Source organism: Hydra vulgaris, chromosome 02 (genome assembly GCF_038396675.1).
Source record: "Hydra vulgaris chromosome 02, alternate assembly HydraT2T_AEP".
NCBI classification, from domain to species: Eukaryota; Metazoa; Cnidaria; class Hydrozoa; order Anthoathecata; family Hydridae; genus Hydra; species Hydra vulgaris.
This window is the reverse complement of record NC_088921.1, coordinates 29,769,346-29,781,464: the sequence shown is the minus strand read 5'-3', so window position 1 is coordinate 29,781,464 and position 12,119 is coordinate 29,769,346. Positions and strand designations below refer to the sequence as shown.

The 12,119-nt window shown below is 30.0% G+C and overlaps 1 protein-coding gene across 1 annotated transcript in view; it reads left to right on the top strand.

Annotated features, from left to right (window-relative positions):
• LOC100208138 (quinone oxidoreductase) overlaps nt 1–10,711 on the top strand; it is a 36,586-nt gene extending 25,875 nt beyond the window's left edge. Inside the window, exons 4-6 of the mRNA XM_065790531.1 lie at nt 9,808–9,859; nt 9,971–10,216; nt 10,440–10,711. Coding sequence (XP_065646603.1) covers nt 9,808–9,859; nt 9,971–10,216; nt 10,440–10,700 — 559 coding nt within the window. The 3' untranslated portion in view covers nt 10,701–10,711. The remainder of the gene's footprint in view (nt 1–9,807; nt 9,860–9,970; nt 10,217–10,439) is intronic.
• The last annotated feature ends 1,408 nt before the right edge of the window (nt 10,712–12,119 follow it).

Genomic DNA, 12,119 nt, shown 5'->3' with positions numbered 1-12,119 from the left:
AGGAAAAAAACTAGACGAAGAAGAATTTTTGGAGCACTTAGGAACATTCACAGTAAAAGGATGAGAATTAATTGAATGGCGAGTAACACAAGAATGAATTTTGGAAGATGGCACAAGTGACGCTAGCTCATTAGAGCAGTGCCCATTATTATTTATAGAAAAGAGAAAAAGAAGCAACATTGTGATAATGGTTAGAGTTGCACCTTGTCTAAAAGTGAAAGGGCATCATTGGAAGGTCCACCCTAGATATGGCAACAGTATTCCATACAAGGAATGATTTGAGATTTATAAAGATAAAGAATAAAATCCTAAGCAAGAAAGTGGGAAGCACGATAAAGAGATGCAACCTTAGCAGATGCTAATTTTGCAATTGATTTAATATATGGTTTCCAAGAAAGATTGGAAGTAAGAGTTTTAGCGAGTACATTACCGTTCATAAATAAATTGAGTTTTATCTGAGTTAAAGTTCACCAGCCACTGAAAACCCCATGCTGTTGCAGAAGTGAGATCCTTTTCAAGCTCAAATGCCCCCTCTAAGCAGAGTGGTGGCTTCTTATCAAGTCAAGAATAAATTGTAGTATCATCAGCGAACAATGCCACCTTAGATGTGTAAAATTTCTGGAAAATCGTTAATGTAAATTTAAAAGAGTATAGGGCCAAGGATAGAACCTTGAGGAACCCCTAAAGTTACAGGATATGAAGATGAGTGGTGTCCATCGAGGACAACTTTTATACTACGATTGGTAAGGAAAGGGTTTAACTATTTTAAAGATGTTACCTAATACACTGTAAAAAGAGAGCTTATAGAGAAGGCCAGCATGCCAAACCTTATCAAAGTTTTTATAAATGTTGAGAGCGATAGCCTTAGCCTCTCCATATCTATCTAATGCATGGTAAAACCTATCAGTTATTGCCGTAAACAAATCAGCAGTAGAGCGAGAAGATTGAAATCCATATTGATAATCTAAATGTTAGTTATTAAATTCAAGATTAAAGAATAATTGTTTATTAATTAAAGACTCAAAAACCTTGCTTATGATAGAAAGAAGACTAATGGAACGGTAGTTAATAACTACCGTTCCATTAGTCTATAACTACTAGTTATACAAGTCAGATTGCTCTCTAGTGTTTCAGACTTTATATATTTAGTTGCGACAACTACAGCCTCATAGATGTTTTGAGAACATTCAAGTTTAAGTATGTTTCCATGTTTGTCCGCATAACGCATAAGTTTTTGAAATACACGCTAAAAAATTAACTTCATAACTAATCTTTACTAATTAAATGATTTTATATTGGCGAATGCTTTAAAAAGATTTGTTAATATAAATTTGTTTTATATAAAAATGTTTGCATATCAGCGAATGTTTTAAAGCATTTGCTAATATAAAAACATTTGATTAGTAAACATTATAGTTATGAAGTTAATTTTTTAGTTATGCGGACAAACATGGAAACATTCTCAAACATGAATGTTCTCAAAACATCTTGGTCTGTAAGGATAACATAATTCGCGAGCATTAAAAACCCGCCAAATCTACGAACAAAGAAATTCTATTTATTCAAAAAGTACGCTGACTTGATGGATTAAAGTTCCAGAATATTCCGAAGAATCTTTTTTTTAAATTTGTATTACTTGAGTTTTGATAAGTTTTTGTTGATATTTCTAGTGTAAATTGTTATAAGTATATATTATCGAACGAATTTTATTTTAATACGTTGACTTATTGTTGGAGTCACGCACACACAGATATTTAAAAGATTTAATAAAATGGCAGCGTATAAACTTTTTAAAAACATATTTTGATCTATATTATTAAAAAGTTTTATATATACAGCGTACAATATATACATATATTAGCTTATATGCTGCCTTTTTATTAAATTCAACTTATTTATATAATCGTATAACAAAAACAGGACAATCAAAGATATCATAAATATAAAGTTATATATGTTATGTATGTAATATATATATATATATATATATATATATATATATATATATATATATATATATATATATATATATATATATATATATATATATATATATAACAGTAGACGATATTGTTTTGTCCTTCAGGACTCTTCAATAATGTACTCATTTTATGGGATTTAATCTTAGCAATAAAACTAGAAATCTGTTTTAAAGCAATTTAAAAGATTCGTTTTAACTTGCTTAAGTCCACAAGCTAAAGAGTAGTGGGCCAGCATTATGCATCAATTATGATACATCCCATAAGGAGAGTACTCAACAAAACTAAAAGTTAAAAACAAAATTAAAAGCTAGATTCAACATTAGACAATATTGTTTCATAACGGAAACATACACATATGTATAAGAAACACGAACACACATAAACAAAACAAAAACATACATAACAAAACACAAACACATATATTAAGTGGCTTACGAGTGAACCAACACCGCGCCAGAGGCCGAGACAAAACACAAACATTTATTACTAGTTTTGCAGTTATTACTAGTTTCGCAGCTCTCCATTCTCTCTCATCTCCAAAGAACCATTTTAAAATCCATTCTTAATTTTTCTAGGGGGTAAAAAAATTCGTTTAGTAATAAAGATATGCTGGCATCACCATACATGCTGTCTGCTGTCTATACTTGCGGATTTAACCAATCCATTGATTAGAGTATAGGATTTAACAGCGAACTAAATCTATTGTTTATGAATGGCAGAATTATTTCAATTGCTAATTTTCTTACTTTAATGGCAGAATGAATACATTCAAAGTTACGATTAGCCATATTGTTAAGTTCATTCTCAATGAACTCTGGGTTTGATTTTTTCAATTTGTTACCTTCTTTGAAAGACGAAGAAACAAGAATCAGGAAGAGATCAAGGAAAAAGATGGTTGAACCATCTTTTTCCTTGATCATAAACTTGAGTAAAAATGAATCAATAATATTATCAATATCTTCATTGTTAATTCCTCTAAGCCTAAGTTATATCCACCATTGGTTTTAACTCATTCACCATTAATATTTGTTTTTCAAAAACTAATGATAATGGTGATATCTTTTCTAAGATGTCCCAATAACTACAAACCATACATAATAGTCTGTAGTCATGCAACCGTTTAAATATCCCAGAAAGTTTAGCACGCATATCTGCTTTAGTGTCGCGATCAGCAAGATCATTTTCGAAACCCACAATAAGTGAAGGCCAATTATGTAATAGTTTTGTAAAGCCGCGTCTTCTGTGACTTATAAAGCGCATTCCAAATATTTTAGGCAAGGTGTAGTATGCAATGTTCAAAGCCTCAGCAGCTTTTTTAACTGCGCATTTTAGTTTTCCAGAATTGCGAAATAAATTAAATACGGAAATATAAAAGCGTTCACACTCTCTATACTGGGAAATATCTTTCACAGCATCTTTTATTGCTAATTCTAAACGATGGTTTACGCAGTGAATTTTTATCAGCCTCATTCTATCTTTTTTTAATTGTATTAACACGCAGTTATAAATTCCAAAATTAACGCTAGCTCCGTCGGCCGTAGCGCTTACAAGTTTGTATTTGTAAGCTGACACAGTTAAAGGAACACTACTGGTTTCAATAAAAATGCTATCAATAGCCTTTTTAATGGCATTGGCACCCATACCACCCAAATTGTTGATATCAAGTAAAGAAACTATAAAGCAGGCAGGGGTCCCCTCGCAATCAAAGCGCACAAGAATCAACTCTTTCTTATCCTTTGTTTTTCTAGCCTGAGAACCATCGGAAAGAATGGAGAAAAAGCTTGTTTCATTGACGGTTTTAGCTACTTTTTCTTTAATGGCACTGGCAATGCATGAGATACATTCACGTGCTAAAAATTAAATTAAAAAATAGTAAGCAAAAAAAATTAAGAAAAGATATAACTAATATTATTCAAATTACAAAATCAAATGGATAAATCAAAATGATAAGACCATTCGAATGTAAAATCTTGAAAAAAAAAATTAAACTTTCATTATAATAGTAACATAACTTTAATTTGATTTTTTCATTTAAATTGTTTTGTTAAATTACAAAAAAGAAACTGAACCTAAAAATCAATAACCTGCTTTATTGTTGCTTTTCTCTTCTAAAAGAATTTTTATTTTTTTTAGTAAGCAATTATTTTTACTTACTACAAGTTATGAAATTTTTATTATTATTATGACTATTATTATTAAATTTATTATTATTATAATATTATTGTATGATTTTAAAAAGGAGAATAAATATCTTGTTTCTTGTTGTGTTTTTGTGTAATAGGTAACGAGTTTTCCATATCGAGGTTAGCAACACAACTACTTCCAGGATCTTCTGAGTTACCATTATCAATCAGTACTGCTAATCTATGGTTTTGCCCTTTAAGATGGAAACAACCTTTATTATTATCAAAGAAAAAATCACGGTTCAAATTAAGCAATTCTCTAAAAAATTTATTCACTTAGTGTTATAGTAAATTATAAGATAACTACAGTTAAAAGTTATATAATTGTAGAAAAATTTAAGTAAAATTTATGTTTAAATTATTTCTTGGAGTCACAAATTAAAAACAAGATAATTATTTTAATTTTACCTGATGCTTTGTCACCACACAAGTTCTCTCCGTAAACGCTGTCAAAGAATTATTTGATACTCCTTTAACTAAAGTATCCGTTAAAATTTAAGTTTTGTTTCTAGCACAAATCTTACACCATATTTTGACAACTAAGCCATTTTCTCCCATGTATCTGATAACTGATTCTTTCCCCCACAAAAGAAAAGTTTTTAAGTTCTTAGATATTAGTTTACTATCTGTAATTTTTTTCGCTTCAGATGTCATTCTTACAAATTTGTTACACTTATACTTAAATTTACTTATTTCTGTTTTAAATACTAACTAAAATTAAAAAGCCCACTCACTAAACATAATCAGTGGTAAAGCAGTTCCGCTTCCTCCTCGTAATTTATTTTTACCTTTGAGTTTAATCATAAAAAAATGCTTTCATATAGTTTCACGTATTAAAAATTTGATTTTGGTTTGTAAAATAAATAAAAATATAATTCATTTGGAATGTAATTTGTTTGGATACTGATCATTATAGACCGCTGATTCAGGGGTCTAGCACATTGTGGAATTGTTTTTAACATTTTTAAAGATACTGCTAAAATAAAACAACGCTCTAACATTGTCATAGTAACTGAATGATTTAATTGTTTCTTTTGTTCATCGTATTTATTAAATAAATCAACAAACGTTTGTTTGTTAGAATCTTGATGAAATAAATCAGAAGTACACAAATAAAAGAAATTATACTAAACTCTTTGATAAATTGAATAACATTTGTTTCTTTATTAAACAATTGTTAATAGTAAGTTTTTACTTTATATAAAAGAGTGTCGTTTAATTATAATTTAAACATTATAAAAGACGAAGTTTATTAAATATTCTAAACTTAATTTATAACAATTTAATCAGGCAGCTTTTATTTTTTGTAATTGTCTCTCGTCAGTCCAGTTAAACTTTTTTGCGCTTGATTATTTTTTGAAATGTTCTCAAAACATCTAAAGAGCCGTGGGCAAGTTGTCGCAACTAAATATTGTATGCGTGGTCAAGAATAGAGTGCAATCACACGCCTTTCCTGACCAAGCCTGAAGTTTTTGAAAATAGGGATAGCAGATGCCGCTTTCTAGCAGAATAGAAAACAAGACTCTGATAAAGGCTTGTTAAATAGTTTTGAGAGTATAGACGTCTGCTCCGGAGAACACATCTGCAAGACTATAACAGGTATATTGTCTGGACCACAAGCTGTAGAAGAATCTAAACAGGAAATTACTTTGGATACAGAAGCTGGAGTGTTACAAAACCAAGTAATGGACTAGCCTGTTTGTTTGCTATATCAGGTAGAATGCGACTAGTGGAATCAAGAGATGATATAAATGAGAAGTTCTTAGCAAACAATTCAGCCTTGTCTTTAGGTGAGGTGACCAAATCTGAACCATACAAGAGAGGTGGAATAACAGATTTGTTCTTATTATTGATACTGTTAAAGATTCTTAATAAGTCACGAGAGCTTAATATTTGAGATGAAATACGAGGTTTCGTGACCTGATAATAGCGGGCAATGACGTTTGACAAAACCTTTTTACAATGGTTTCTAGCAATAGTAAATAGACATCTGTTTTCTGGAGAATTGTTTTGCTGATATATATGAAAGTAATGGTTTCGATTGGAAATTGCAGCAGCACAATGAGACGAAAACTATAGAGAAGAGTGAAGTTGATCAGAAATAACATCGAAAAGAGTGCAGTCTTGGGATGAAGGAGAGCATTATAGAACAAAGAGAAAGGCGATAGAGTGAAGTGGTGCTAAACAAAAGCGCGTAAAAGAATAGTCGGTGGATTCAAACCTAGTTTCCCGACAAATGGGTGAATTCTTACAAAGGTAAATGCCCAGGCCAAGCATGTGATTATTGGAGCCCTTATGAATTAAAGGAAGATAACCATTAACACTTAGATCACAAGATGAGACAGCGGAACTCAAATTAGTCTCACAAAGAGCAAGTAGGTCTGGTGAACTTTGCAAAAGATAAGACTCAACAGAAGAAAAGTTACTTAAGTCCAGAAATATAAGTAAATTATAGATTTAGAGAACTTGGTGATGACGATGGTTTTTTATGTGTTTTATAGTTTTTGATGCTTTAGTCATTTTTAAATTTGTTAAAGAACTTGACTCAAAGCATAGATAGAACTCAGTAGACTATTTAACAGTCCAAACAATTGTCTCTAAGTCGTAACAAAGGGCACTAAATGTGGTCTTAACAATTCACATCAAAAGTACGAACAGGGACACCATTCATGTTCAACATGGCACTGTTAATACTTTGATATTTAACAGCTGTTGATGAAATCAGCCTCTCTGTGAGCTACCACAGAGTTTGGGAGTCCTGATTACTAGCTGGCCTCAGAACCATGAGTTGAACCAAGAGTTTCAGAGATAACACAAACATACATATAGTAATATACGGGTGAACCAACACTGTGCCAGAGTTTCAGACCGAAACACAAACATACATGTAAATTACTGGTGAAGAAAACACCATGTCAGGGGTTCAGACAGAACTTAAACATAGATATAGTAACTTATGGGTGAGTGAACATTGTGCCAGAGGTTCAGTCAGAACACAAACATGCAGATACCTAATTACAGCTGAGTGGACACCACACCAGAAATTTAGACAGAACATGAACATACATATATAGTAAATTACAGGTGAGCTAACACAGTAACCAAGACACCTCCAACTTGATAAAAAACATACAAAAAAAATTAATACTATATATTATTATTATAGGCATAACAGATATTAAATAGTATTGATGACAGGAAGCACACTCCTTTTAGCCTTTGCTTAGAAAGCCAATCCCACAAGGCAGCAGGACATGGAACAGGTTGCCCTGGGTTACATGATACCAGCAGCTGGATGATCATGATGACAATACACCTGACCTGACAAATATTTGGGAATATAAATCATAATATATGACACCTCAATTAAATATGAAGCTGTTGTCAAAAAGAAAATATGCTTGCCAAACAGATTTCAACTTGACAATTTTCTTATTGATTTCTTATTGGTGATAGGTTTCAATTTGACAATGTTTTTTTTACTCATTTTTCAACTGCCTTTTTTCATTTGTTTTGGGTGCAAATTATCTGCAATGTGTAGAACATCATGCAGTGGTGGGGGAAAAAAAAATTAGGACCTAAGCATTTAGATAAATTCATTTTATTCACATCAGCTGATGATAATTAATGTTCCTTTTTTGTTCTTTTAAAGTTTAGTAATAATACTTATATTTTTAAAAAGCCCTCATCGAATTTTCTTGTGTAACAACTTTGTTCATAGTTGCTAGAAGTTTAGTGGTAAAAATAATAAATACAGAAATAGTCAAATTTTCTTTTTCTTTTATTTTCAACTGTAATTACTTTTTGAACATGTGAATTGACTCTAGTCATCAGTTACACCAAATGGGTAGAAAAAGGGGATGACTTCCATCCATATTTAATCATAATCTTCCTTAAAAATTTCAAACCCTGGCTGCTTCAGTAACCTCCTTTAACTGCTATAACCTTCATATGCTACTTATATAGCATAAAAGTAGCATGTAAGCTATATGTTTTTTTGTTATTTTTTAAGTAGCCATTATTAAGTAGCCATATTCTTCATATAGGTCATAAGTAGCCATACTTCATATGGTTCAAAACATTGCTCTTAAACCACAAAAATGTGTGGAAACTAGAGGTCAAAAAAAAACTTACTGAGAAGATAAATTAATTCGTGAAGCTAAAAAGGATCTATTTATCTCCAGCAACATAGACAAATAAGAAATGGAGCATAGTTTTGTGGATAAAAGAGTTTATTATTTTTAGCGATCAGAGGATAATCAGTTTGTCAGCAGACCACCAGCTAAAGTTTTTGACCCATATTATGCTGAGAAAACAGTAAAAATGGTGGTGGGCATTATGGGGTGGGTATGTTTCTTGTCATCCGGTATCGGTCCTATTTAAAATAACAGCCACAATGATAGCAGATATTTATGCTTATATACTTCAAGAAATGCTTGCTTATGTTGAGGATAACATGCCATTGTTTTAGATATTTCAGCAAGATAACGATCCAAGCCATATGACTTCTATTGCAAAGAGATGGGTCCAAAAGAATGGTATAAGACAATTAGATTGACCAGCACAACCGCCAGGTTTAAATATAATAGAAAATTTAGGGATTAATTAATATTGTATGATGTGACTGATAAACCTTTTGCAAAAAAAAGTGTTTTATAATTTTTGTTAACTAATTGTTAGATAAACAATGAATTTCATTTTTATTTATTATTTTTATTTATTTTTTTCAATATAAAAGTATCATCAATTGCTCTGAATAAAATGTATTTTTCTTATTGTTTAGGTCATGTATGTATTATTTTTTTCCACCTCAGTAATTAGTTGATTTTTAAGCTTTTTTTTTTTTTTTTGCTCTAATAGAAAATGTTTTAGAGACTCTCTTTTATATGAATTGTTTTTTGCTCTAATAAAAAATGTTCTAGAGATTCTCCTTAATATGAACTTTTTTTTTGCTCAAATAGAAAATGTTCTCCTTAATATGAGTTTACTAGAGACTCTCCTTAATATGATTTTTAAAAATTTGGCTAATGCATTAGCCAATTTTTTTGTATTTGTTTGTAGTCTATTTCTTATATATTATTTTATATCTAAAGATGAAATGTACTTAAAATTTTGAAAAATATAAAAGTTGAAGTAGAAAGCATTTTAAGTAGTGTGCCATATTGTACAATTAATTTTCTAGAGTTAAAAATTTGTGTTGAAAGTTTCCATAAAATATGGTAATTATATCATAAACGTGCTAAAGCGTATGTTAGCAATTTGTTACTTCTGTCATGAATTTAATTGTTCCAGATTGTTGACTGAATAATCATTTGTATTATATTTAATTATCATTATTATTTGTATTTGTATAAAAAAAGTATATATTTTTTGAAAACAATTTATTGCAGTTGTTGAATACAAAATTAAAAAAAGTAAACAGAGATATCTTGTGTATACTGTTGATTTTTTAATTGTTGGTTTAGTGTGCAGCCTTGTTGTGGTGTTGGTTGATTTAAGTACATATGCAATGAAGGAAAGCAGTATGTTGTTGGTTTAGTGTGCAGCCTTGTTGTGGTGTTGGTTGATTTAAGTACATATGTAATGAAAGAAAGCTGTTATTTATACTTTTTATGATTTTATAAATGTTTGATTTGTTATAGAGCTCATGTAAAAGAAGGCATGAAAGTTATGGTTCATGGTGCAACTGGAGGAGTAAGTCTATTTGTGGATTTATTTGTAATTTTTTTTTTTAAATAATTTTTGTTATTTTTTTTAGGGATTTTTGTATTATTTCTTGCACTAAATATTTTTTTATTAAAAAAGGTTGGAACAGCAGCCGTACAAATATGCCAGTCATTGGGAATTAAAGTGGTCGCAACTGCAGGTTCTGTCCATGGAATTGATCTGCTAAAATCACAAGCTGTTGACAGTATTTACAATCATAATGAGGAAGGCTATGTAGAAGATATTATAAAGCAAGAAGGACACATTGATGTCATCTTAGAAATGCTTGCTAATGTAAATTTGAGTAAAGATTTAAGCATCATTGGCGCTGGCGGAACTATTGTGGTTTGTTTTTTTCGAAAACGATTTATTTAAAAATTTTCATTTCATTAGTTGATAATAATGCAATAGCAGATTCTACTTTTCAATTGTATAAAACATATATATACATATATATATATATATATATATATATATATATATATATATATATATATATATATATATATATATATATATATATATATATATATATATAATTTTACACTGCAGTACGTGGCATTTTTAGATAATTGGTAGTCGTGGTCCGGTTACTATAGTTCCTCGTGCAATTATGTCTTCAGAATGTGTTGTCACTGGTGTTATGCTTTTTAAAAGTACGGATGCCGAAAAAAAAGATAATTTTAGCATTGTAAATAAAGGAATCAAAGATAGCTGGTTGAAGCCTGTATTATGGAAAACATACGATTTAGAGTTTGCTAAAGATGCTCATAAAGAGATAATTGAAAATAATGGTGCTCGTGGACAAATTATTTTAAAGATAAGTTAATCATGTAGCAATTAATTATCATTTTCTTCAAAATTGGAAGCAAAGCAAAAAAGTTAAGAAAATCTTTTTTTTTTTAATTTCTTGCTTATTTGGATATGCTAACAGGACCAATATTGTTATCAAACAAGGGCATTTACAATTCAATTATATAGCCACAATTAAAAGAATGGTTTGCGCCACAATTAAAAGAGTGATTTGTGTGCCTAATTTTTAAGACTACTTTTTTCTCCATCAACTTAGTATTCTCCTACCAACAACTAGCTGCGGCATTTGGCATCTGCATACTTTTGTTTTTTGGCATCTCTAAAACTACTGAGTTTCAATTTTTACTCCTCAGGGTTGGCACATCTAAATAAAATCAATTTCAAGATGGTAGATCCAAGATGTCCTCTTTATATAGTAATTCTTTTTTCCATGGTTCTAAAAGTTGTGTCAGAAAAGAGGTTGTCCATTAATTACGTCAACCAAATAGGGGGAGGGAGGGTTTGAAAATTTTTGACAGTTGTTGACAAGGAGGAGGGGGAAAGTTCAAGAAAAGTTGACGTCAACGATGTATCTTTTTAATAAATTTTATTCGTTAAAAAATAGAGAATAAAAAATGTTTTTTTTCCATTTTAATTTTATTGGGGAGTAGGAGAGGGGGAAATTAAATGTTGACGGAAAGGGTCTCTTGAAGTTTGACAAGAGGGAGGGGGAGGTAAAAATTGTTGACATAATTAATGGGCAATCCCAAAGCTGATTAAACCCGAATCGCCTTTTATAGGATCTTTCCAGACTTAAATTTTATTAAAAATTCTTAGAAATAAATAAATAGGAGCTCAATTTGTATTTTGGTTCGCATGGTTGTTCTGCAGATTGTAAAATGCAGACCATTTTATTCTAAATTAAAAGTCTAAAATAAGAATAAAAAACTTGGCAGTATTCTAAAATATTAAAAGTGGAGTTTTGACACTTTTAAAACAAATTAAAAATCAAACAAGGTTTGATAACTTTTGATAATCAGAAACTAAGAAAACTGGTTCGATTTATTTTGCTTTTTAAAAATATATTAACAAATATCTAACAAAACCAATGGCTGGAGCTTTAATTAATTTTGTCACCAAAAAAAAAAAGTTATTTATAAAAATTTATATTCGTAATGAAAATGTAAATATATTAATATATATATATATATATATATATATATATATATATATATATATATATAAATATAATTTAAAAAAATATTTATATAAACTATATACAATGTAGTTTTTACACATTCACGCTAAATGCCTCTAAAAGCCAATATATCTGAGTTGAATAATAAGTACGAAGCATGGAGCGTTGTGGCCGGAAAAAAATTAACTAAAACGCCAACTCGACTAGATATGCTTTATTGTGTAGCTTATGAGAACAAAGTTAGAATAAAACGCGACA